The sequence below is a fragment of the Dipodomys spectabilis genome, unplaced genomic scaffold (genome assembly GCF_019054845.1).
Source record: "Dipodomys spectabilis isolate Male_0828 unplaced genomic scaffold, ASM1905484v1 ptg000051l, whole genome shotgun sequence".
In the NCBI taxonomy this organism is placed as follows: domain Eukaryota; kingdom Metazoa; phylum Chordata; class Mammalia; order Rodentia; family Heteromyidae; genus Dipodomys; species Dipodomys spectabilis.
In genome coordinates this window covers 363,226-389,657 of record NW_024870728.1, presented here as the reverse complement: position 1 = coordinate 389,657, position 26,432 = coordinate 363,226, and the positions used below count along the sequence as shown (strand labels likewise).

General features: G+C 53.3%; 2 protein-coding genes across 2 annotated transcripts in view; one reads left to right on the top strand and one right to left on the bottom strand.

Annotated features, from left to right (window-relative positions):
* The window catches only part of Mroh2a (maestro heat like repeat family member 2A), a 42,030-nt gene extending 35,468 nt beyond the window's left edge, over positions 1-6,562 (top strand). The window contains exons 35-41 of the mRNA XM_042679319.1: positions 1,855-2,004; positions 2,101-2,283; positions 3,148-3,303; positions 4,507-4,638; positions 5,507-5,609; positions 5,872-5,937; positions 6,354-6,562. Of these exons, the coding sequence (XP_042535253.1) occupies positions 1,855-2,004; positions 2,101-2,283; positions 3,148-3,303; positions 4,507-4,638; positions 5,507-5,609; positions 5,872-5,937; positions 6,354-6,487 (924 nt within the window). The 3' untranslated portion in view covers positions 6,488-6,562. The remainder of the gene's footprint in view (positions 1-1,854; positions 2,005-2,100; positions 2,284-3,147; positions 3,304-4,506; positions 4,639-5,506; positions 5,610-5,871; positions 5,938-6,353) is intronic.
* Positions 6,563-8,418: 1,856 nt separating this feature from the next.
* LOC122107394 (Holliday junction recognition protein) lies at positions 8,419-22,257 on the bottom strand. The gene is made up of 9 exons (XM_042679083.1): positions 22,124-22,257; positions 21,942-22,008; positions 19,143-19,198; positions 17,158-17,257; positions 16,310-16,374; positions 15,492-15,584; positions 14,561-14,633; positions 11,937-13,326; positions 8,419-9,071 (listed from the first exon to the last, which is right to left on the bottom strand). The coding sequence occupies exons 1-9, from the start codon at positions 22,232-22,234 to the stop codon at positions 9,020-9,022; spliced, it is 2,007 nt and encodes a 668-aa protein (XP_042535017.1). The 5' UTR covers positions 22,235-22,257; the 3' UTR covers positions 8,419-9,019.
* Between the last annotated feature and the right edge of the window lie 4,175 nt (positions 22,258-26,432).

Below are 26,432 nucleotides of genomic sequence, written 5' to 3'. Positions count from 1 at the left end.
CCATCTCCGTGTACACCCCCAAAACAACAGCAAGGCGAGATTTACACTTGTAAGTGGCCAGGAGTTAGAATGGCCCAATGACTGGCCAGGCTCTGGCCTGGGGGAGGGGAGACTTGTTTCTCACACCACAGCTGGGCAGCCCTGAGTTCCTCCACATCTCTACCTTTAACTTCTCCCTGCTGAAACCAGAGTGGCCCAACCTCCACAGTGGATTGGATTGAACAAGATACGCTGATGAGTAAGCGAAGGTGCTCAGTAAGCTCTCACTAGTGGCTCACTGACTATTGCTTTTCAAACATTAGTTTCAGCTTTTAAGAAATAAATTCCTTGGGGGCTGGGAAGGTGGCTCAGTGGTAGAGTGCTTGCCTTGCATGCCTGAGGCCCTGGGTTCGATTCCTCAGCACCACATAAGCAAAAAGAAAAAAGCCGGAAGTGGCGCTGTGGCTCAAGTGGTAGAGCGCTAGCCTTGAGCTGAAGAGCTGTGGGACAGCGCCCAGGCCCAGAGTTCAGGCCCCACGACCGGACTAAAAAAAAAAAAAAAAAAAGAAAGAAGTTCCTTTAAGGCTTCAATTTGATGAGAATTTCATTTTACTCTTATTTTTTTTTTGGTGCCAGTTCTGGTGCTTGAACTCAGGGACCAGGTGCAGTTCCTGAACTTCTTATTGAAGTCTAACACTCTACCACTTGAGTCACAGCTCAACATCTGGCTTTTTTCTCATTAATTGGAATTAGGATTCTTATGGACTTTCCTCCCAGGCTGGCTTCAAACTGCAATACTCAGATTTCAGCCTCCAGAGTAGTCAGGATTATAGGTGTGGGCCACCAATGCCCAGCTTGATGAGCCTTTTTATACACTTAAAATTCATGCTGAGAAGTTAGGACTTGGTCCCAAGGAGCATGTAAAATGGGGCGTGGTTGCTTCCCACCAGTCTACCTGGGCCTTCATAGGTGCACTTCATAGCTCAAGAGGTGCTACAGGAACAGAGAGGCTCAGGTGGAGGCTGGCGTGATGGCTAGCGGGATGAGAAGCAAGGTGGAGGCAGCACCTGGGAAGGCAGAGCTGCCGTGCCAAGAGGGCTTCGGGCGCTGGGCTGGAGCTGGCCACTCGGTTAGCTCAGTGCTCTTGCCTCTGGAGCCACCTAGTTGGTGTCCTCTACTTTAAAGCACACTTGGGCATTCGTGTGTGTGCACATGAGCGCGCACACACACATCCCGCAGTCTTGGCAACTCTGTGTGCCCGGGTGAGATGATGCTCTGAAATCCATGGCACTCTGTCTTTGTGCACTTTTCTATTTCTTTTTTCTTTTGCCAGTTCTGAGGCTTGAACTCAGGGCCTGAGCCCTGTCCCTGAGCCTCTCTGTTCTCAAGGCTTGCGCTCTACCACTTGAGCCACAGCGCCACTTCCGGCATTTTTTCTTTTTGCTTATGTGGTGCTGAGGAATCGAACCCAGGGCCTCATGCATGCTAGGCGAGCACCTTTCCACTGAGCCACCTTCCCAGCCCCTCTTGTGCACTTTTCCTCAGACATGGGTGGATGAGGCTCTTGCTCCCACCAGCCGCTCCATATACTAATGTCAACAAACCCCAGAGAACAAGTGAGTATGTATCTTTGTGCAGGCAACAACAATCTCGCATTTTCTACGTATTTCCTTACTGGCGGTATACAACAATCACGAGGCAGGTATGAGTTTGGGCCTTCGGGTTCTAGAGGAGGAGGCCGAGGCACTGGGCCCTCTCTTCTCCTGCTCAGAGCCACCGTTTTGCTCATCATCTCTGTCCCCGACCCCCCGTCCACTTCGTTGCTGAGAGGTGGGCCTCCGTTGGGGGTAATTGTAAACATGCTCCCTCTTCTAGTTGATGAGCGATTCAGTTCTGCACCGGGAGAAACTGCTCAAGTCTGCGGTGCTGACGCTGGGGAAGGGCGTGGACCAGGAGGAAGACGAGGCCCTGCAGGTGCTGTCTCTGCGAGCTCTGGGCAACATGGCCCTTGGGGCCCCCAAGAAGGTACCGAGTCAGCCCTGGCCCATTTCCTGGGGGGCTGAGGCCCCCACGGGTCAGCGAGTGAGCAAGGCAGGGGCTGAGCTGCCGGGGCCCCTCCAGGTGAAGCAGCACCGCAAGGTCTTGCTGGAGAAGTGCCTGTGCTCCCTGCGGAGGGCCCCGAGCAGCTGTGTGGCCGCCGAGAGCATGGAGGCCCTGACCAAGATTCTGGCCGAGCTCCGAGAGGGCGACATGGGGTCTTCATTTGAAGTCGTCTGTGAGCAGTGCCGGGGTTTCTTCGACAATGTGAGTGCAGAGGAAGCCTTCCTCGGCATCCTAAGTGGGGGTTTCTGATGCTATAACAAAACACCCGAGACCTGGCGGTCTACAAAGCATGGAGGTTGGCGTAGCTCACCGATCTGAAGGCTGGTGAGGGTCTCGATGTTGCCTCATGCGGTGCCAGATTGAGTCTCTTCTTATAAAGCCACGGATCTTCATTACCTCCAGGGCCTTCCCCTGCAGTGCCATCAGCGGGTGGCTGGGGGGAGAAGTGTCTAGCACTCCTTCCTAACTCTTAGGGGACACATTCCAACCTCAGTGCTCAGCTTGCTCAGTGCGTGAGGGGGGCAGAGCCCCGCAGCTCAAGAAAAGAACTGGGCTATTGTATCGTAGAACGAGCTGGGGTTGCGGTGGTCGGTGGTCGCACCTGTTCAGGTGTGCCTTGGCAGTCACGAGACCTCTTAAACTCTGTCTTGTGCTAAGTTACAGATAATCAGTGCTGTTGGATCTGAGTGCTGCTGGGCTCAGGCCTGCTAGGCGGGAAGTGCTCTCTGAGCCAGTGTGTACCCCTGGGGTCCCTGTGGCGTCTGGGCCTGGGTAGGTGCTAGGATGTGTTCAGAGTCAACACCAACTCCTCCGCAGGGGGTGGGGGGGCCCAAAGCCCAGAGTCACGCTTAGTCTCCCCAGTGTCATATGAGCCCTGTGGAGGGAGATTCTACCCCCTGGAATGATCCAGGAGGCTGAGCAGGGCCCACGGCACTGACAGTGGTCTGTGAGGATGCCGGGAGGCTGTGCAGGGCCCACGGCACTGACAGTGGTCTGTGAGGAATGCCGGGAGGCTGTGAGGGCCTCCGCTGCTGGAGCGTCAGCCTGTCTGCATTCCGGCCGCAGGAGAGCGAGCTGCTGAGGCTAAAGGCATTCACCCTCTTCGGGAAGCTCGCAAAGGTGGTTGGGCTTTCCAAGAAGCATTTCTTCAAAGGCGAAGTAAAGAAAGCCTGGATTGCCCTCATGCTACACTGCCAGGACCCCTGCTCCAGCACAGCCCAAGTAAGACACACCCTGGTCCTCTGTCCCCACCAGCAACCAGTCCTGAGGGGCCTCATTAGTCTTTCCTGGGTACCCAGTGGCCGCCATCTTGTCCCAGCTCACATGCAAGCTGGGAACACAGGGGCCATTTAGGTGACTCCCAAAGCCAGCTTATTAAGCAATCTCAGCTCTGTGCAGAAATAAATATCGTTTCCTTTTGCTTCAGTGCTTGCCTACACCCATTCTCTGCCCAGTCCTCCTTCCTTCCAGACGATTCTATACCTTGCAGACTAATACTGCAGGATTTTGTCTGGCCTGATCAGAGTGGCCACTTTCCCCCTCCCTGTGGGCAGGTCCAGCTGGGGCTGTTGGGAGTGGAGCCTGGCCTCGTCTTCTCAGCTCAGCTCCCCTTGCTGTGGGTGGGTGAGGCCTAGGGCCCAGGAGAGCAAATGCTGGCTGGGAGATGATCTCACGGGATCTGCCGTCCTCCCCGAGCCTCTGTGCCTCCACCTGGCCCGTGACCACAACGCCTGGCTTCTCCTACGCGTGTAGGGCCGGCTAGCGGGGAGGTGGCTGGGGTTGGGGTGTTCAGTCTCCTCCCATAAACCTCGGATGGAAGTGGCCCCACATACGTACTCAGTCCCAGTTCTGGGGACCACACATGCTTACACCCTACCTCTCTGAAGTTGGGGGTGGGGGGAGTTGTGGGTGGGGTGGGGTGGATGTGGTTCTGGCAGGGGAGAGGGGTGAAGGGCACTCCCCACACTCGGGCTGGGCTCTCAGGAGTGACAGGTCGGCACGTGGTGGCTCCCTGGTGGCCCCCACTGGCCTCCGTCTGTAGCCACGGCCTTGTCTTGCTCCATCAGTGGTGGGGCTGCGGGGTGCACTTCAGGAAGAGGCTGGAGGCACACCCAGAAAGGCCGCCCCGGGGCAGCAGTGAGGCCCCACAGCTCATGTTGTGGGGGACACACTCACCTTTCTCCAGCAGCCCCAGGAGCAGAGGCAGGACTGGGCAGAGTGGACTTAGAAGGATGAGGAGGTGCACAAGAATGCAGGCGGAGCTGGTCCCTGTCCCCCAGGGCAGCCATCTTGAAACAGGCAGCCCTCCCAGCAGCCTCCGGGCCCGTTCCTTTTCAACTGTGGAGGCCTTTCTGGGGCTGTCTCTGCCTAACTGCAGTGGCCCCAGCACTGAGGCCCTCCCTCCTGCTGTCTGTGTCCTTCCAGGCCTGTATGGCCACCATGTTTCAGTGTGCGCACTTCTGGGGCTGGAAGTCCCTGGGGAATCCCTCAGAGCGAAGCAGCGCCAGCAACAGTGATGAGATGACGGTGTTCCAGACAACGGTGTGCTCCTTCCTGGTGAGGAAGCCTGGGGGCTCAGCCATCCCGGGATCGGGGGGAGGGGGGGCGGTTAACACGTTACCCAGGGGGCCAGTCAGCCATCCCGGGACGGGGGGGGGGGTTAACACGTTACCCAGGGGGCCAGTCAGCCATCCCGGGACGGGGGGGGGGGGGGTTAACACGTTACCCAGGGGGCCAGTCAGCCATCCTGGGACGGGGGGGGGGGGTGGTTTAACACGTTACCCAGGGGGCCAGTCAGCCATCCCGGGATGGGGGGGGTTTAGCACGTTACCCAGGGGGCTAGTCAGCCATCCCGGGATGGGGGGGGGGTTAACACGTTACCCAGGGGGCCAGTCAGCACAGCGAGTCCAGCCATCCCAGGGGCCATGAGAAGAGGGCTTCTTTTTGGAGACCCGAGTTCATCTTCCAGACAGGAAACATCCAATAGTGGTGGACTGCAAGCCACGTGCCGATGTTAAGTCGCCGCCTTCCAAACAGCGAGGAGGCCAAATCATGATCACTTCAGCACATGATAAAATTACCACCGCCACATACAAAGGATCATGATCTTTTACGTTTCTGCAGCACTTGTGCTTAATTTGGACCAGCCAGGTGCCAGCGCTCAGGGGCCGCGTGCGGCTAGCGCTCACTGGGTAGGCCTCGTAGGCTCAGGACCAGTGTCACTGCCCCTTTAGAATCCGATGATGCTCTTGAACGTGCCCAGCTTGCCCACCTTGCTGTGTGATGCTGAAATGAGCCCTTGTCTTCTCTGGGAAGACCCTGTCGGTGAAGGGCACTGGGGCCTCAGACAGCTGGCAGCGTTGCCTCAGCCCACCTCCCAGATTGCATCCTCCAGCACTGTGCATATACCACTTTCTTTTTCCAGACTCAGAAAAAACCTGCCATTCTCTATGGCTTCTTGCTGGAAACAATGGCCTATACTGAAAACAACTTCTCAAGAATCAGAATTGCTGCTTGCAACTTGGCAGGTGCATTCAGGCCCTCCCTGACTCGGTGGATCTTGGAGGCCATCTGGTCAACCGCAGGAGTGGATGGGGAGGGAGGGAGGTGACAGAGCTTGGATGTCATCATTACTGGCCACGTCCCTTACTACACCATACCTGATCTTGAATCAGGCTCCTTGCCAACCTTGGCTCCAAATCCTTGAACCCAGCCTGTCGCAGACCTAGGAGAAAGGTGGACCCGCTGACCTCTGACCTGTGCGATGAGTGTCTCTGGTTTTTGCCTTAGGGATTATGATGAGGCAGATGTCTACCTCCTACCTGAAGCAGCTGGACTTTGAGGCACTGCGGAATGGTAAGTGGCAGGGGCTTCGCTCTGCTGGGTCCATGGCTTACAGGACCTGGGCGGAGCTTGGGAGACCTTTCTGCAGGAAGGACGGGTGGCCTTGTGCTGGGGGCATTGAGGAAGAGGGGGAAGGTAACCAGGCCAGGAGATGCTGCACCCGGGGAGGATGGGCACTTTCTGGGAAGACAGCTGTTTGATGCGTGGCTTCTACATAGACCTGCAGTCCTGTGTGTGCATATATACATGCATGTATGCATGTAGGTATGTATGCACATACGATGGATGACCTTCCTGTCCCTGTCAGTTGTAACTGAAGCCCTGGAAGCCCCTGGCTGCCCATGTAGGCTCTGGGTCAGCACGCGCCGCCCCAGGCAGAGGCTGCGTGGTCCTGACCGGCCGACCGCTTCCCTCCTCTGTGCCCTCAGCGCTCCAGGAGCTGCAGCTGGACTCAGACACTGGGGTGAGGAGGGCAGCCCTGGAGGCGCTCAAAGTCCTGGACAGCTGCAGTCAGCGCGGGCTTGTGGCTGCGCCCACGAGTGTCCCGAGCGATCCAACGTAGGACAGGAACAGCGTCCTGGAGCAGCAGGTCCTCCCACAGCGACACAAACCCGTTTTTGTAGGAAAACCTTTTGAAAAGAACGACTATTCTTTCCTTATCTCCCACCAAAATAAACTTCCTTTGCTACATGGAGTGCAGGCTGCTGACCACAAGGGGCAGAGCACCCCAGAACCAGATGAAGGGGCAAAGGGCAGCCTGGGCCCTCACAGGCCCCAGCTTCCTTGCTCTCCCCTTAACCCACAGGGCCTGGGCCTCCTCAGGCCCTCCTATGCATCCTCACACAGGGCCGCCCCCCCCATGGCCAGGGGAGGGGGCAGGGTAGCAGCCCCAACAGCAGGGCCCTCACAGAACGGCCCAGCTAGCGGGCCCTCCAACCCCAATGGAGGCGCTGAAGGCAGCACCATGGTCGGGGGTGGGGCTGCTTCAACAGAGGGGGCTTCTGAATAACCTAGAGCACCCACAGCAAGGCCTCTCTACAGTGGCGGGTTTTAAGACAAATAGTGAAGTTGTTTTTCTGCCCAGTGATGAAGTTGTAGCCACCAGTGAAGCTTGGAGCACTGGCCGCTCAAAACCTGTGTATACCTGGGTGTCCAGGACACCCTTGTGGTGGAGCAGAGCGGAGCAAGCCCCCCGAGGACTTCCCTAGGCTGCTCGGGGAAGCAGCGGGGCTGAAGATAGCTAAGCGCCCCTGACGCCTAAGCCTGGGTTTTCCCTGAAAAGTCAGTCAGGAGAGTAAAGGGGTGAGTGCTCCGATTAGGTCAAGTGTAACTTCTATGCAGTACAAAACCAAACGAACTACAGAGGAGAGGGGATGCATAGAGTGGGGTTGGATCTGGATTGCACCCACACTGACCAGAGAAGCACTAAGGGTCCTGGAAGGACGTGGAAAGAGCCAGGATCCCAGGACGGCATGCCCAGCCTCATCATCACGACAGCGATCTGGCTGGAGACAGAGCCAGGGGTGAGGTCTTTGCAAAGAGGTGGGACAGGGAAGGGGAGAAAAAGCAGGGCCAGCGTAGGGAACTCTTCAAACGAGAGCCACGCCACCCACCAATCTTGTCACCAGCACAGAATTACATGGAGCCGGGTACATTGTGAGGTTAGCTCACCGCTGTGAAAATGCAGGAGCACGGGGCTTTGTGAGTCGCTCTGTGAGCGCCTCTCACTACAGGGCGAGAACTCAAGGGAGGAAATAGGAAGCTAGAGTCCTGGCTGGGCCCCCAGCCTGCAATTCCCACCCATGAGAAATCCCATAACGCCTCTGGAGAGCAGGGCTCCCGATCAGGCTAAAAAGCTCAGTGGGTGCCAGCTTTTCAGGCTCCACACTACCTTCAACACTGCCGTTCTGGAGACTCAGCTTGCCATACGTGAACTTTTGGGACTCAAACCACAGTATCCATGTACTCCAGCTCTGGTGGAATGCAAACTACAAAGCCGAGGCATATGCACCATTCTAAATTACTTGTGGGAATTAAAGGCAGAGGCCTTGCAGTTACTAGCAAAAGTTGGCCATGAGCAAGGTAGAAGGTGAAAAGCCTCTTCCAGCCTCCCCGGCGCTTGGTCTGGACTGGCCAGAGAACTCGTCTATGGAGCATGATGGGAGGTGTGGACCAGGCCCTTACGGAAGGGATGGATTGCTGCTAGGAAGTAGCAGGTTCGGGAGAAAGGTGCGGAGTTGGAGAGAGGCTGTCCCCGCCCTGGCTGGACGCCACAGTCCAACGCCAGCTTGTTAAGTGCACCCTGATCTCCAGCCCCTGAGGAAATAAGCCTGTTGCTTAAGCCACCCAGTCTGTGGTATCTTGTTACGGCAGCCCAAGCTGACGCACACACACTGACTATTGAGGTGGCTACCGGCTAAAGCCATGTGAGGGAAGGAGAAACAGCAACCCCAGGAGAGCCATCACCGAGGAAAGGAAGGAAACAACTCAATCTATCACTAGCCTTTTATTGAAAAGAATTCATAAGACAGCAGTATGTCCATAATGACTCTAGATGGCTGACACAGGCATATTTTGTCACTGTACACGTGAACTATTTCATTATATAGGTCCCCGTGGTACCTGACTATAGACAAACCCAACAGAAACCAACAGGGATCACAGAGGCAGTGTGCCGGGGATGTGAAATGCAGCAGGTTTGCACGGCCACTCCATCACTCATGTTTCACCTTGCTGCCTCATGACGTGGCCCAGACTCACAGCGTGGACGTGAGGACAGTGCTCTCCCCGTCGATGTCCGGCGCTTCAACGAGGGCTCCGTGAGGGCGCCCTAAACCAACAAGACTCCAACAGGAAAGGTGGGAGGGTACTGTCTAAATTAGAAAAAGAAAACAGAAGAAAAAGAGGCCTACAAGAGCGAACATTAAAAATGTGCATTGAGCAAGTTCATTCCCCTAATTTTTAAACCAGAAAACAGTGACAATGTCAGATTCCCTGGATTTGCTCCAGGACAGGTAAGTCAATAAAACCGGAGCAAGAGGGCCAATGCTCTAAAATAACCTGGTGATATATTTGGTTCTAGCTTTGAATTTTTCTAATAAACATCATTTTTCTCTTCCATCTGGAGAGATGTGCTCTTCTTTTCCCTAGAAGAAAAAGACAAGGATTTCAGTGAAATTCACCAGAGCTCCCAGGTCAGCCTCCAAAACCTTAAATGCATGCACATAAATAATTTGTGTCCATTGTGGAAAATGCCATCATAAATGAAGTTGCTGCTGGGCGCCACTGGTTCACACCTATAATCCTAGCTACTGAAGAGGCTGAGGATCTGAGGGTTGTGGTTCAAAGCCAGTCCTGGCAGCAAAGTCCCTATGAGACTCTTAACTTCATTTAACTACTCAAAAATCTGAAGTGATGGTGTGGCTCCAAGTGGTAGTAGTGCTAGCCTTGAGCAAGAGCTCAGGGACAGTGCCCAGGCCCAGAGTTCAAGTCCTATGACTAACAAATACAAATAAAGGACCTGAGGCGTGATTCTTCACTCTTGCCCTGGGTGAGCAAGGCCCATGTTCTGGCCCCACCTACAAGGCCTGCAGGAATTTAGAAGTTACTAGACCTAGACACAGAGCTGCCTATTGCAGAACAGACATCCAGCAGGTGCTCACACCAGCCACTGACCTTCCCTCCATAGTCCCAGATGTGGTGCTCTTCCCCAGAAACGTAAAGCACTGGTAGGGAAAGGAAAATGTAGGACACAGTTCAGTGTCCACACTGTGGTTTAGATGGAATGGGAGAAGCGCCTGGAGGGCTACAACTGACATCAAACATGCATTGCAATGGAAAAGATGCAGTACTTCTCCCTTTAAGAGGTGCTGTAGCCGGGTGCTGGTGGCTCACGCCTGTAATCTTAGCAACTGAGGAGGGGCATCACGAGGGGCCACGGGGCACAACTGCAGAGCTCTCTGCACGGCCCCCTCTCCCTGTGCCACTGGCCATGACTCAGTGCAGGTCTCTGTGTAGCTGAGGTCGTCTCTTCACAGCTAGACAAAAGCAGGTAAAAAGCAAGGAGGCCTGCACTGGTGTCAAGGCCCAAGAGATCTGGAGGGCAGGAGATGGCGCCCTGCCACAGGGCAGCAGGGCAAGGGGCAGGCAGGGTGGTGAGGGGGAGAGAGCACTGTGGGAGAGTTAAGGTGGACACCAGAGGCACAGCTGAGGTGCGGGTGGGCGGGAGAGATCTCAGGTTATCCTCAAGTGACCAGAAGGTATGAGGCTCTACTTCTGTCTGAGACCAGGACTTGAACTTAGTATCTGATGCTTTGTTCACTGTTGGTGCTCGACCACTTGAGCCACACCTCGAGCCCCTAAGCTCTGCTCTCCAGGTCATCTCCACGGGGCCTCTGTCACAGACAGGGCTGGGCTCTGAGACCTCACCCTCTGGGACTCACTGAGCTGCAGCTGGGGGAGCCGAGTGGGCACAGGGGGTGGGGTGGGGTCCTGCAGGGGCAGTGCCCTGGGAACGGGGCCTTCCCAGGTCCGGCCCACCCTTTTGGGCTCCACAGGGGTCTCACCTGTGGAAGGTGCCTTACATCCATCCACAAGCAGGGAGACAAAGGATGACACAAGCCTGTGTGCATTGCTTCAGCCTAGCCCATGTAAGAGCTTACACACGGAAAAAAATGAGGAAAATGAAAAAAAAAAACCCCAAACCCTGGAACTCTTCTTAGAGCTCAGCGAAGAGCCTGAGCCACAGACCCACCCTGCCCGCAAGGATGGCGGAGCAGCACCCCGAGAGGAGGCTGCAGGAGCACAGGGAGGGCTCGAGCCAAGCCTGAAGCAAGTGCTGAGGTGAGAGACGCCGTGCCAGGGCACTGGAAAGGACAGGGCGCTGGGGCCGGGCGCAAAGGGACCTGGGACGGTCACCACGCGCCCGTGCTCAGCACTGCTGGACGCAGGCAGAGCAGGAGGTGTGAGGGGGCAGGAAAGAATCCAAGACACAGCAGGCAGGGGTACTTATGGCAGCTGGGGTCCATCCAATAACCCCCACTGGAGAGCTGCCCACTGGGACAGCTCTTAACTGGGAAGAGGAAGAGAGGGCTGTGAACACTGCCTCACCTGCCCAAACTACAAACAAACCCACAGCCAGTGTCCCAGCTGGGGGGTGAACCAGTGCAGTTAGTGGAGATGGCTGGTCTAGCTAGGCTGGGGGCCTGGAAACAGGTGGCAACTCACACTGGCCAGCCTCTCCATCCTGTAGGAAGCAAGGAAATGGGCATGGGCAGCCAAGATTCCATGACAAGGGCTGTGACTGCACACAGATCAGGGCCCATGCCCAGAGCCCGGAGGTGTGTATGCTGGCTGCTCTGCGCAGGCCAGGCCTGCCCTCCTGCCGGTCTACTTGGAATCAGAAAGTGGACAGAAAGCCGCTAGTTCCAGATTAGTCAAGGCAGCTATTTTCTGAGTAAGAAAAAAGGGTGGACAAGATGAACAAAGATTATAGGGTAGTGATGCTCTTTAGAATCCTACATGCATTGCAATTGAAGATGCAGTACTTCTCCCTTTAAGAGGCGCTGTAGCCGGGTGCTGGTGGCTCATGCCTGTAATCTTAGCAACTGAGGCTCAAATCTGAGGATTACGGTTCAAAGCTAGCCCCAGCAGGAATGTCCGTGAGACTCTTATCTCCAATAAGCCACTAGAGAACTGAAAGTGGCCTGTGGCTCAAGCAGTAGAGTGCTCCCCTTGAGCTGAAGAGCTGGGGGATAGATAGTGCCCAAGCTCAGAGTTCAAGCCCCAAAACAGACGAAAAAAAGAAAAGAAGGTGTTGCACTGGTTCACTTCCCTGAGAGTCCTGCAGGGATTGGGGTGTGTCGTGGCCTGGGGTGTGGGCGGGGCTCCAGAGAACAGCTGCCCAGCACACAGGAGGCCCCAGGTTCCATCTCCCCAGCCTCCCGGCCCAGAGCCTCAGCCTCCCTGGAGGCTGCACACATTTCCTGTAGTAACACCGTGCCTGCTCTTACCAGGGAGGCCATGAGGGGTCTGCCAGCTCTCCTGCAGAGTCCTGAGGCTCGGCCTCGGGGTACGACAACCTGCGTCTCTTCGTAGGGCGCGGAGCGTGTTCTGTGGTGGCCCACGCAGTGCCCCAGGGACTTCGTAGGCACCACTGGGGTGACGTTTTCAACTTTTGGAAACTCAGGAAATCTACCCTGGATGTTCCTGAGCCTCCTGTTTGGTGAACTTCCGCGCCGGTGTTGCCCGGACGTGCCTTTGCCTGCCGTGGTGAGGCCTGGCAACACTGCTGATGAAGCTTGTCAAACTTTTCTTTGATCTCATTGTAGTGGCTCCTTCCGCCACCCAGCGGCCCTGTCCGTGGTACTGAACTAGCCTGGGTGGGTGACGCTGCCTCACTCAGCATTCTTGAACTGGTTCTGGGCAAAAGGTCAGATGTCCGCCAGGGGCGGTCAGGGCTCTGGAAGGGGCGGCCCTTCGAGACAGGAGAGACGTCACTCCGGGGGCAGCTGTTCGCTTCACATCTGTCCACATTCCCAAAGGCCTCACTTTGCCCTTTTGCTCTAGCTTGGCTGGAAGGTAAACTTAGCCTGTGGGTCTCTAAGGTCCGGGGGCCACCTGGGCTCCCAGAACCCCCTCTGTACATGTCCACAGCCCAGGCACCCGGGGGGCTGGGCAGGGGAAGCTGTTTCCTGGGATACAGGAGGCATTCCCGATGAAGCTTGGTGAACTGGATTTCAATCTCCCTAACTCGGTGCTCTCCAAAACCCTGTTGCAGTCTTGGTCTGGAAACCATTTTCACAGGGGAAATTAACCACATCAGTGCTCTAAGTCTATCCTCGCGATCCCCAAGTTTCCTGTGCACGGGGCTGCCAGCTACATGAGTCAGTGAAGGCACCTGGAGCTCCTTCCATGTTGGATCGAACCTGTGGACCTCATGTTTGTTTCCCTCAAGAAAAGCGCTTTTCAACTTCAGATCTGTCATATGGCGAGCAACATGTGACAAGTTCTTGCAGCCTATCAGCGCGCCTGTGTCTTTCCCGGGCTCTGAGCTGGGTGCAGCCCTCTCCTTGGGGTTCCTCCGGAAGTGCCGGTTGCCGTGCCAGCCCATCTCCCTCCTGGGCACCCTGCTCCGGCGCGGGAGCCTCTTCCAGTGCTGCACGATGGAGGTCTTGGTGGAGATGATGCTCCCCGGCTTGGTGCTCAGCAGCCGGCTCATGGAGTGCAGCATGCCCGCGTACAAGTCGCTGATCGTCACGTTGCAAATGTCATCGGCCTCAAAGGACTGGCTGCTCAAGTAGCTGTTGCTGCTGGTTCCCAGCAAGATGCTGTCGTTTCCCGGGGAAGATGCTGGCGGTGCAGGGTCACCGGGGCTTCCTGCAGATCCTCCCTGGCAGGGATCTGGGAAACACATAGAATGAAGGTATGTCAATGGTTAGGAGTTTTTTCACACCCAGAGCATGAAGCTAGAAAGCACATATGTGTGTGTGTGTGTGTGTAGCGTGTATGCGCGAGCGCACCGCACCCATGCATGTGTCCTGGTGCTTGAACTCTGCAAACTGCAATCCTCAGATCTCAGGCTTCTGAGTAGCTAGGATTACAGGTGTGAGCCATTGGCACTCGGCTTATGACTGCTTTCAACAGTATAAATGACCAACTCGAAAACTAAACAAATTTTAGGAGCAGACTCTTTTCAGAGATTAGATTTTTTACTTTTCATCCTTTCTCCTCAAAGGCGTCCTAACCCGGCTCTTACAAAGTAAATCAGAAACCTGAGCACCATGACCCTATCTACCTGCAGTGGAGACGGGGGAAGGGAGGGATCGGGAACACGCCGCTTCAGATGTGCAGCTTCAACTTTTCTCATGAAATGCTTTCACATGTTCTTAAAAAGCAAACACAAGCCAGGGAGAATGGAAAAAGCTCTGTAACTAGATGCAAACAGGAAAATGAAACTGGCTATCAAACTTAGAAAAGAAAAGAATCCAAACTATCTTAAATGTAACACTGCCTATGCTCCTTGAGGACATTGTCTAAGGGCCACAATGGCCAGCTAGAATGGGGCAGATGGACGGGGACACAGACACAGACACACACACACACACACACACACACACACACACACACACGGAATGAGGGCACCTGTCCTGTGGAGAATGCCACTTCAGAATGTAATGCAGAGGAATGGCAGAGACAGAACACATCTGGGCTGTAACCACCAACAAAGATAGTCACTAGATGGTCCCAACTGTCTCTAGGGAAAAAGCTCTTGTTCAGAGATGTTAGGCAGCTCTTCCTTGGCCAGGGGTCAACTTCACTGTGGCCGACCACTGCCATGCTAATGGGCAAAGAGGACCCAATGCCACCTTCCTAAGTGGTATTTATTTTAAAAATGATTACCACAAATCTAACTAGTCTTAATCAAGGGTTACTGGTGGAAACAACTGGCCAGGTTGAACTGTTGTTTTTGACACTTGGCCTGGAAGTGGAATCTGATTTCCCTTGAGGGAATTTGGTTATAGCATGCCCAGCCTGGGGGTACTGAGCTCATTGAAGCAGAACAGAGGGCCCCGTGGTTCAACCGAAATGACAGACAGAGGCGTACAGTTCACTTGAGGTTTCGGTTCCCACTCACCAGGGGCGGGTGCAGCAGGCAGGGCCCAGGAGGGGGCCGGCATGACCAGGATATCCTTCCCACTGTGCGCACCCTGCAAGCAAAACCAACCATTACAAGAGCGGCTGGACCTCGAGACCCTGGGCGCGTGGAGCTGGGCTCTCTCTAGACCACACGGTGTCCCCGGGGACGGCGTCGGGAGCTGCGCCCCCAGCAGGGCAGCACTGCCTCCCTGACCAGACCCCGATGAACAGACGACATGAGGGAACGGTGCCCGTGAGGCAAAGGTCCTCGATGTGGCAGCACTCATCACCTGGCCACAGTGACCCCTCCTCCAGGAGGCTGGGGGCGGGGGAGGGGGTGGTGTTGGCCCAACTAAAACATCTTGGGCAGCTGGACAGTGAACGAGGACCTGAGAAGCCTGGGTCTTGTTCCAGTCTCTTCCCGTCACCTGCACGGCACATGAGGACACCGCCCGCGGTGCTCAGGGGAAGCGGGGGTTTCAGGAGGGGAGGGGAGCATGACTCCCAGTCCCCATGACCCTCAATGGGAGAAGGCTTTACAACCGCCTCACCGCAGATACGGCTCCTCCCACATCTTCAGGCAGAGGAGGAATGGGAGTGGCAGTGGGGGCCCACCCTGGGGGAGGGGATGTGGAGGCGGGGCGCTCAGGGACAGAGGCTTTGCCACTGGTCACCTAGGATCGTGGAGCCCCACACTCACTGTCCACCAGGCTGCTCCGGGAGTGCAGGCAATGGAGGCCCTGCCTCCCCCATCCAGGCCGGTCCTCGATGGCTCAGCCCCAGGAGACCTGCAGTGCTCATTCAAGGACAGCACAAGGGTATGACTATGGACAAGTGCCCCAAACGCTCTGAGTGGACAGTACCCCAAACCACGACTGTGCTGGCCTCACTGTGCCCGCCCTTTCTGGCGCGGTTCTGGGGGTACGCACCTGCGGGTCATCTGCGCCTCGCAGCAGCAGGTCCGCCTGCGCCAGGTACTTCCTCCTCAGCTCGTCTTTCAGGGGGCTCCCGGGCACTGCCGGCTGCAAACAGAGGAGTCAGGGGGGAGGAGGTCCATGACTCTGGGAAATTCTAGAACCAACTGGAAGCTCTTTAATGCACGCATATGAAAGGACTGTGAGTGCTAAGTCACTTTTTGGCCCTTGCTGTGGGTGGTAGGAAGTGTCCGGGCATGGGCACCCTGTTCCGGAGGGGTGACCGAGGCAAGTTCCCCAGCGCTGAAGGCCCACACCAGACACGGCCCAGGGCACTGACCACAGCCTGGTAGAGAACAGCAGCGATGGAAGAAAATGAGCTGAACACCAGTGGGAGAGTTCAGGAGTCAGCTATTAGTATTAACCGGCTCTCAGCCATGCTCGCTGCACTCCCGAGTCAGAGGCCACACAGCAGGAGACAGGCCTGGCGCTCAGTGCTGGGCAGTGGGGTACAGCCACGCACCACTTCCAGTAGCCTTCCTTGGGGTCTGTCTCCTCTTTCTAAACAGTAGAAGTGACACAGGAGGCAACGGGCAGCCTCTGCAGCAGGACTGCGGAGGACAAGCAGGCCCCAGGGTCCCTTTGACACTGAGGGACCGAGTCCATCGCCAGGACTGACATGGGAGACCAGAGACCCAAGCATGGCAGCAGCAAGAGTGAGCCCTGGAAGAGGATTCCAGAAAGGCTCGGGGATACTGCCCCAGGCCGCACCGTCTCCCAGAGCTGAGGCCCTGCCGCCGGCCACCTGTCCCTGACCTGACCTCACGTCTTACCATTAAGGGACCAGTCAAGGACTCCTCCGGGTCAGAAGAGGAAGACGCGCCACTGCTGTCCGCATCTAAGAGTCAGAAAGGGAAATCGCAGCCAGAATTTGCAGGAAAGTCCACACGTCTCATTTTAAGGACAGTTTTTCTATCAGCCTGTGTTCTATAGTAAAAATCCTGTCACTTCTGGAATGTTCCCATTAAAAGAGGATCCATCACTGGCCATGATGGCTGGTGACCCCAGCCAGGGTTGGTTTTCAAGGGAGCCGAGGCCAGACACAGGCTCCTTCCTGAAGCCTGGTTGAAAGGGACATGGGGAGATGTAGTAGGGGGATTGGCAGGGAGAAAGGCAAGCTGGCTTCAACACTGATGCGGGCACCGTGGCGGGGCGGGGCGGGGCGGGGCTGGAGGGACGGTGAGAAGAGACAGGGTCGGTCCTAGGCAGTGGCGGCCTGAGGAAGGGGAGGAAGAGGGTGAGCAGGCAGGAGGACTATCTGCAGGGGCCTTCCCCATGTCCTCGCGTCTCACAGAGTCTTGGCTTTCTTAGGCTTTTTGTGACAAGGTCTTGCTATGTGGCCCTGGAGAGTCTTGAATATGCAACCCTCCTGCCTCAGCCTCCTGAGTGCTGGGATTATAGATATGAACTACTGTACCCATCAGGAGATTAACCCTTTGTCAAAAGGGAGTATGTTCATTTATTCAGGAAATATCTGAGTACTATCTGCGTGCTGGGCACCTAATGTCTTTATCCGTTCAAGAAAACAGAGAGCGTTAGTAAGGAATCTTATCTTCAAACCTGTAACACACTGGTACTGACCCCATCCCTTCTAGCCTCTTTCCAATAAGCAGGCACTCACCTGTTCTCAGGACTTGCGGGCGACAAGGCGAATGCTTGCTGCTTCCGGGTCCAGCTTGTACAAGGTCCTCTATCTGGCTAACCACCTTCACAGGGGAGTCCTCCAGGTGCAAAAATCAGTGAAGAGAAGCGTGTTTGAATAACACCACACTTAGAAGCCACTGTAAAAACATACCTGCCATCCTGGCTGAGGATGGGAGGCTTTGCAAGGGCTCTCTGCTTTGAAAAGGGCCAAGACTGGGGAGGAGCACAGGTTCCCCTGGGCAAAGCAGTAGTACTTTCTTCCTGCACCCCCTGCTTTCAGTCATTGGACGGGGAGGGGGAAGTGGAAGGGATGACGGGGGAAGGGACAGGAGGCCAAGTCAGGACCTGAGGGTCAGGGATGAGCTCTCCCACAAACTAAGGTGTGACCTTGCAGAGCTGAGTGGCAGCACCAGATTGGACAGTATGGGGACGTAGCCAGTTCTCCCAAGGCTCCTGCGGCTTGGTAGCACTGGCTCGGAGTGATCCACAAAGGGCCCCTACCCTCCCTCACGGCCTCCCCCTACTCTACAGCAGCGAGCTGGGGATTGCAGGACCTGTCAGCGTGGGGGGAGGAGGAGTGTCAGGGCAAGGTGGATTTGGGTCCAGACCACACCAGTGAAGTTGTGGGTGTGCATGCTATACTCACAGGAAACCCCCGTCTTTCTACTCCTAAGAGAGGGACTAATAATTCTGTAAGTGCCAGGCAGGGGTTCGCCTACTTTGTAAGCAAAAACCTTAAATCAATGCCCAGACAGAAACATTCTGCTACCAAGACAACCACCATAGCCCCAACGTTATGATCAGGTGCCACTACATGTGCAAGTTAGAGGGAACACATCCTGGGGCTCCCAATCCCACACTGAACACACACAGGACCCAGGATGCTTTTGTGAGTTTTACATAACAAGGGCAAGTTGTTAGGAGCCACGCACACCTACTCATATTGGCGATGGCCACTTTTCCTTATCACAGGGCTGCAAAGCTGCAAAGCCTGTAATAACTACTCCTGATCCTGGGCAGAAAGAGCATGCAAGCCCTGATTTATGTTAAAGGAAGGTGCAAAGGGCCCCAGGCCTACAATAGAAGAGCAATTCAGAGAATGGAACCGGACTACACAATGGATGATCAACACAAGGGCTGCGCTCCTATAAGTAAAGGTGAAACTGTATTTATAAAACACGTGTGCAAGAAACACGAACTAAGAGGCGCCAGTGACCATGTGTGCACAGAGGTCAGCCTAACATTAAGCAGTTCTACATATTTCTAGGGCTAAAACAACCAAGGTTTGATTGCAGGATTGCTGTTAATGTTGTATAACCTTAACCTCAAAGTTTTCATTCTTGTGATTATGAGGAGGAAGCATGGGTCATTTATTTGAGAACCTGGTGTCAAACAAGGTATTAGACAACTTTGCACTAGGTATGTGAACAAATGCTACTTACTGAACAGGGTCTCACAGTAAGAAGGCAAACCACATGGGTGCCACCTGGGAAACAAGGGCAGATCACGGGCTAAAGAGCCCCAGGGTGAGGTGAGGATGTAAGACTTGTTCTCGAAAGGTAGACAAAGGCAGAAAGAAGCAATCTTGCACTCCACCTGGCCTGTCTCTGGCCCCTTTTCAGAAGAGGAAAAGAGGCATTTTTCTTTCCTCAGAGGAAGGGAAAACATGAGCTTGGGCTGGGACATGCCTTGCAGAACTGGCTCACTCAACCTCAGAACGTAGGAGCTAGCTCAGGCAGCCCTAGGCCCTCTGATGAAGAAGCAGAGCCACAGACAAGCCAGGCAACAGGAGAATGTTCCTCCCTAAATCCTCAAACACAGGTCATCTCGCTGAGCAAACCAGGCCCCCCGAGGCTTCCGGCCGGTCTCAGCAGACGTTCTAGGGCCCAGCACACCAGTTTCTTTCACACCAGAACTTCACCAAAGCCCAGCATTTAAGTGATACAATTTGGCACTAAATACCTGGATTGTCTTTTTCTTCTTTTCCTTTATTAGCCTTCCTCCCCAAATTCTCAATCCTTAAGAAACAAAAACAACAAGTTAAATAATCTCGAACATTCCATTTTGGCTCAACCTGCATTCACAGAGAGCCAACGTGACAGATAGTAAAAGGATGTAATATTAAAAGCAATCACACTGTATTTCTGATAATCATCAGTGCACTCCTGATAGTCATTGTTCTGTGCAGTTCATCTTTGTGAAGCAAGTTTTTAAAAAATCAAGGTTTGGTTGGGTGCTGGTGGCTCATGCCTGAAATCCTTGTTACTCAGAAGGCTGTGATCTGAGGATTGAGGTTCAAAGCCAGCTAGGCAGAAAAATCGGTGAGATTCTCATCTCCAATTAACCACCAGAAAACAGGAAGTGGTGCTGTGGCTCTAAGTGGTAGAGTGCTAGCGTTGAGTGAAAAAGCTCAGGAGCAGATGTCAGGCCCTGAGTTCTAGCCCCATGGGGGCGGGGGGGTGGGGGGGAGAGGAGAAGGGGGAGAAATCAAGGTTTGACAAAGTTGTCATTAATGGCAGCCTTCCTACTTAGTAGGCAACAGGTCATCAGATCTTATCATTAACTGGAAACGTTAAACAAAATGTACACACAGCAGATACTGTCCTTAAAATATCACTTATTTAGGGCAGAATATAGAGTACGCACCATCAGCACTCTCCATAATGCCAGGAGTACAGTGCTTTCTGAAGGCAATCTGTATAGCAGGATGTGTATAGGGCAGGGCCAGACCCAGGGCGAGCACTGAGTTCTGGGGTCCAAGTGTGACTCTCCTTGCTACCTGCTGGCACATAGATCCTGGGTGATCTATCCAACCTCTTCTAAACTTCCTGGAAAAATATGTTAATATGAAAGGCACTTACAATGCTCTGGGTTCTAGTGTAAGTCTTTTCCAAATATCCATCTTTTTTTTTTTTTTTTTTGGTTGGTCATAGGACTTAAACTCTGAGCCTGGGCCCTGTCCCTCAGCTCTTCAGCTCAAGGCGAGTGCTCTACCAACTTTAGCCACTGTGCCACTTCTGGTTTTATGGTGGTTCCTTGGAGATAAAGAGCCTCACTGGCTTTCCTGAGTGGGCTGACTTTGAACTTCAATCCTCAGACCTCAGCCTCCCGAGTAGCTAGGATTACAGGCATGAGCCACCGGTGCCCGGCTCTAAGTATACATCATTTTATACTCAAAACCCACCCCCATAACACTTTATGGAACAAGGATTTATCAAGTTAGTTTTACTGATGAGCAAAGGCAAGGGGATATGCAAGCAGACCAGGCCACCTGTCTGTGTGGGGAGGCAGGATGTGAGCTGTGGGCAGCGGTGACTCTGGTGTTATGATGCCATGCAACCTTTCTAGAATGGAGCGCAGAGTACCTGGGCTCACAGTCCAATCAAGGCTTTGCCACTTGGGATTAGTGACACGAGGCAAATTAAACTTTCTGTGCTCTACCCAGAGGCTTGTGAGGATTTGATTGGCTCCTACCTTTGATTGGCATGAGAACATGGAATAAAAAGAACATGAATTATGTAGGGCAGACGGTAAGCTGTTCATACCTGCCAACAACTACTCTTTCCAGTCTCCATCACAATTGCTGCGGTTAGTTCTGCTTTGCCTGCTAAGATGCTGCCCTGTTTTGTGCACTCACACTATTATGCACGTAGGGCCAGCACCATCTAAGTAAGAAAGGCCAAGCCAATAAATAAATGTCTTAGGATAAGCAACAGGATATGCGCTACCAGCTCATGAGGGAATGACTTTTTGTACCTGTCTTGCTTTCAGCAAATCAAAGTGGGCTCATTCAGTGCAAAATGTTCTCCAGGCCCTTAAGCAGAGAGTCTCTGTGATGAAAGGTCGTTTACAACTTCACCATTATGCCAAACAGCTACTTCTGCATATCTGGTACAGTAAACATGAGGACAGGACAGACAAACAGCCAATGGTACTGGCCTCACACTTTCATTTAGCTTTTTGGTTCGAAGATGGGGCTCTACCACTTGAGGCCCAAGTCTACTTCTACTTCTGGCTCTTGGCTGGTTTTGAACCTTGATCCCCAGATCTCAGCGTCCTGAGGAGCTAGGATTAGAGGCGTGAGCCATCCGTGCCGGGCTCCCTGTGAATGTTTCCTGGGGCCCGAAGAGCCGCGGGCGCTACGTCCCCGAGACATCCACGCGCAGCGGACGGGACTGCCACGCCCCTCCCACCCCCGAGGAGGAGACACGGGCTCCCTAAGCCGCGCAGAGCACGCGTTTCCATCCCAAGTAAGTCAGTTCTAGTTTCAAGAAGACCCAGGAAAGGACCAAGCAAAGGTGACGGTGCTAGGAGGGCGGAGGCCCACGCGGCCCGACCACACCGAGACCCGGCCCACGCGGCCCGACCACACCGAGACCGGGGCCCACGCGGCCCGACCACACCGAGACCGGGGCCCACGCGGCCGGACCACACCGAGACCGGGGCCCACGCGGCCGGACCACACCGAGACCGGGGCCCACGCGGCCCGACCACACCGAGACCGGGCCCAAGCGGCCCGACCACACCGAGACCGGGGCCCACGCGGCCCGACCACACCGAGACCGGGGCCCACGCGGCCGGACCACACCGAGACCGGGGCCCACGCGGCCGGACCACACCGAGACCGGGGCCCACGCGGCCCGACCACACCGAGACGGGGCCCACGCGGCCCGACCACACCGAGACGGGGCCCACGCGGCCCGACCACACCGAGACCCGGCCCACGCGGCCCGCCCTTCCCGTCGGCCCTGCGGCTCCTACCCTGGCGGGTCTCGTAGGTCAGGGTGGCCATCTGCACCAGGGGGTCGTCCTCGAAGGGCTGGCTGTACTGCGGGGACAAGAGCGTCGGGTCAGACCCTGCCCGTCGGAAGCGGGTCCCCGACCCCGCGGTCCTCCCAGGCCCCGCCCGCCCGGCCCCTGCAGCCCGCGGGCCGGGAGCCCACCTTCTCGATCAGTTGCTGCATGCGCCTCTGAAAGCGGCGGCGGCTCTCCCTGAGCCTCCGCAACAGCAGTTCCTCCTCCGGGTCCCCGGCCCCCGGGCTCCCGGCCTCCATGACAGACGCGATCCCGGTGCAGACTCCGCTCCGAATCCCCGCGCCCAGCCCGCGCGCGCAGCTCGAACAGGCCGCTCCGCCCCCTCCCGCTCTATCTCGGCTTTCTATTGGCTGGCGGGCAGAGGCCGGCGTTGATTGGGGCATTTCAAAAAGAGTTCAAGGCATTTGCTCCGGGCCAATCCGTGCTGGGCTTTCGGACCCGCCTCCGAGGTGCGCTTTCCGGCGGAAACGGGTGTTTGGGGACGGGCAGAGTCAGAGGCTTTGCTCGCCCTAGAGGGAGGGCTGGGGAGTGGGTCCTCCGGCCACGCCCTTGCGCCGCCTTCCAGCATCTTCCGGCCCTGCCCTCGGGGTCTGCGGATTGCTAGGTGCAGGGAGGCCGCCTTGTGGGCGGATTATTATAGGCTTGAGAACAATAGAATGGTAACATTTATGGGCGTCTTTTGACCAAGCTTGATAATGATAATCATATAATAATGATCATAATGATGATAATTAATTTTGTGTGTGTGCCAGGCCTGGGACTGGAGCTCAGAGCCTGGGAGCTGTCCTGAAGCTCTTCTGGTCAAGAGTAATTAATGCACGTGAGTTACAATTCCACTTCTGGTTTTTGGTGGTTAATTGGAGACCAGAGTCTCATCAGCTCCTGAGTAGCAGCATTGCAGGCATGGGCCACTGGTTCCCCGTTATAATATCTTATGGGTGTATATTTTTTATTATTATTATAGGCATCCTGACCAAGATTGATAATAAGAAGAATAATATGAAAGATTATTTTGGAAAAAGATCCCTGGCCATATGCAGTATGCAGCAAAAATACTAGGCAGGGCAAAGGATTTAATGGTTTTAAAGATTATTTGACCCCAGTATTATGTACTAATGCTGCTAGCTACAGAATAAAGTGTGACTTACTGTATTTAGTGTGCCAGCGATCCAAAATCATCTCAACCCCAAAGAAAAGATCTCCTTTCTATATTTTGGCACCGTAATACAGAAGCTTGAACAGCAGCACTCACTATTGAATGATTGAGGAAGTGGAGGAAAAGGGGTTGCTGTTGAAGGTTCTCAGTGCCATTGAGAACAATTCAGCGCACCCTGAATCAATTATGCTAGAAGATGAAAACATTGAAGACATTTTTCTTCCCTAAACACTAGAACATCATTGATTCAGTCTCTGGATTAGGGGGCAAAAATGCATTTAGTGTGGGGCTGGGGAGGGAGGGGTGAGAATGTTGAAAGGGGTAAGGATGGTCAACAGTGATTAGGATGCATTGTATTCATAAACTACTTTGTAAGACTACATAAAGATAGTGAAACATAAAACCAAGACAAAAATGAAAGTAAATAAATCACAGTCAGTATGATCTCAAAAAAATACGAGCATCGTGTGGGGGTGGGGGTGGGGGGGTGCCTTAGGGCTAGAGACACGGTTCTAATGTTCGGGCAGATTCTACTACCATGATGAAAAGCCATGGGCTTTGGGGAAAAATGGACATAACTGATGCCATTGCAATCATTAAGGAAGCAGCGGATTTGTTAAAGTCCAAGACAACTTGTGCCTGGAAAAAAAATATTAGTAGGTAGGCTGAACCTCAAACAACGGTTCATGGGTTCTCAAGGTTACCACTAGATGGCAGCATGTGATGTATGTAAAGTGAATTGAATATGCACAGGACATTTTTCTTCTTTAAAAAACTTAAAAAAAATTATCTTTAAGTAGTTGTACAAAGGGATTTAAATCCAGCAAATCAGCTTATGATGCAGCTTGATCAACATCACACTTTTATAATTCTCCATCTTTCCCGACATTTTTCTTGTGTTGAATAGGTAGGGTGTTAAAATTTTTTTATATTATCATTGTATAGCATTTTACTGAATTTACAGTGCTGTATCATATTTATGTGTATATATGCATATGTACTTAAGAATCCATCTTTAGAATAATAAAAGAATATGATGATGCCATAATAATTACATATTTGGGGAAATAGGAAATGGCTCTTTTGGTATTTGTGGTAAATCATGCTAGCAATCTTGTTTTCCTAAATAACCGCTTTTTATTTTTTATTTTTTTGGTCAGTCATGGGGCTTGAACTTTGGGCCTGGGCGCTGTCCCTCAGCTCTTCAGCTTAAGGCGAGCACTCTACCACTTGAGCCACAATGCCACTTCTAGTTTTCTAGTGGTTAATTGGAGAGAAGAGTCTCACAGACTTTCCTGACAGGGCTGGCTTTGAACCCCGATCCTCAGATATCATCCTTCTGAATAGCTAGGCATAAGTCACCAGCACCTAGATTATAATTGTGTTTTTAAACTATATTTATATAGTTAAAATATATGTAAATGTATATGGTTTTTATATATTTATATTTAAATATATATCTGTTTAAATATATTTATAGTTTAAATACACACACATATATCACACTTGCCCCTACATTTCTGATTGCAGACTTTTGTTTTTTCAATGTAACTAATCAATCATGTAATATTTTCTAGAAGGAATCTGTCTATCTGTCTATCTGTCTATAATATTTATTGTCAGGATTCTCTTTGGATGATGATAATCTGATGGATTATCTTCAACATTAGTTTTCCTTGGCCATATTTCCAGAACAAGCATTCTTGCATTACTCTTATAGATAAAAAAACAAAAACAAACCCCCAGTAGACCAACTGTTGGGGTGCACTTTGTGTTGCTATAACACAGAACTAGAGACAGTAATTTACAGTGAACAGATCTTTATTCCTCCTGATTCTGGAGGCTGAGGGATCCAAGATCAAGGGTTTGGCTTCTTCTAGGTTCTTCTTGCAGCCTTACCCCACATGGGGGGATGGAGAGTGAACATGAGGTGAGAGAGAGCAAGGTAGAACGTGGCTCTTCCATTTCTAATGCCCAACTGCTCAATAATGACCTGAATCCATTCCCTTTGCCCTCTTAACCTAGTCACTGTCAACTCTGTTGCTTAGCGAAGTTTCAAATCAGGGCCTGGGCGCTATCCCTGAGCATTTTTTTTTTTTTGGTCGGTCTTGGTACCTGAACTCTGGGCCTGGGCGCTGTCCCTCAGCTCTTCAGCTCAAGGCAAGCACTCTACCACTGGAGCCACAGCACCACTTCCAGCTTTTTCTGCTTATGTGGTGCTGAGGAATCAAACCCAGGGTCACATGCATGTGAGCCAAGCACTCTACCACTGAGCCACCATTCCAGCCTCTCTGAGCATCTTTAGTCAAGACTGGTACTCTATCATTTGAGCCAAGCTCCACTTCTGGCTTTTTTGGTGGTTATTTGGAGAGAAGAGTCTCATACAACTTTCCTACCAGGCCTGGCTCCAAACCTTGATCCTCAGATCTCTGCCTCCTAAGTAGCTAGGATTACAGGAGTGAGCCATGGGTGTCAGGCCAGAGGAAGTTTTCAATGCATGCTTTTGGAGATGCTTTAGAACCAGAACACCTAGTATGTGATTTTACTCAGGTGCCGCAGAGTTAGAGGCCATTTATCCAAAGCAGACACATGTGATTGCAAACACCCTGCAGCCGCTAGAGTGGGCAGACACAGCTTGCAGCTGAGGACAGGGTGTGGAGCTTTTTCTGTTCTGACCGTGAGTGTGAAGTCTCATTCTACCCAGCAGGGTGAGTTTCTGCTAGTTTGAGGCTAGAGGTTCTAAAGGTGCTCCCTTGGAAACAAATGTCTTAGGGCGTCTTCAGCCCTGCAGGGGCTCTGTGGGCCCCTTGTAGACACGCTCCTTCTCTCCTTCACACCTGTGGCCAGGTGAGTTGGTCTCTGTTCACTGGGCCTCACTGCTGAGTTCGTTTTCTTCCCTGAGAATCTGTGACCACATTAAGTCTTCCTTTGGAATAACTGGGTCTAGATCTTTGCAGACTCTGGTTAGACTTTTTGGTTGGAAAATATCTTTGCTTATTTTCTTGTTTTTTTTTTTTTTTTTTTTTTGTGCAGCTGTGAGTGATTATTTTAAGCAGAAAGTCTTGTTCTAATTCTCTTAGTTGGATGCTGGGTCATCCTGTGTCTATACATTGCACAAGTGTTCCATAAGATACACACCTATGTTAATTGACCTCTGTTCCAATCTGATCCAGTCTTGAAGCCAAATGATTGGATTAGTACCAATGTGCAGCGTGGGCTTGGGTACCCTACTGAGCCTCCGTGGTGACAGTCAGGGCCGCATCAACTTGAGAAAGAAGGGC

Excerpts from the sequence above, each read along its gene's own strand:
- LOC122107394 (XM_042679083.1), bottom strand. The coding sequence starts at position 22,234 with ATGGAGGCCGGGAGCCCGGGGGCCGGGGACCCGGAGGAGGAACTGCTG. Across the intron at positions 14,634-15,491 it reads GAGGCGCAGATGACCCGCAG|GGTGCGCACAGTGGGAAGGA; the intron begins GTGCGTACCCCC and ends TTTTGCTTGCAG. Across the intron at positions 13,327-14,560 it reads GCCTGCTGCACCCGCCCCTG|ATCCCTGCCAGGGAGGATCT; the intron begins GTGAGTGGGAAC and ends TGTGTTTCCCAG.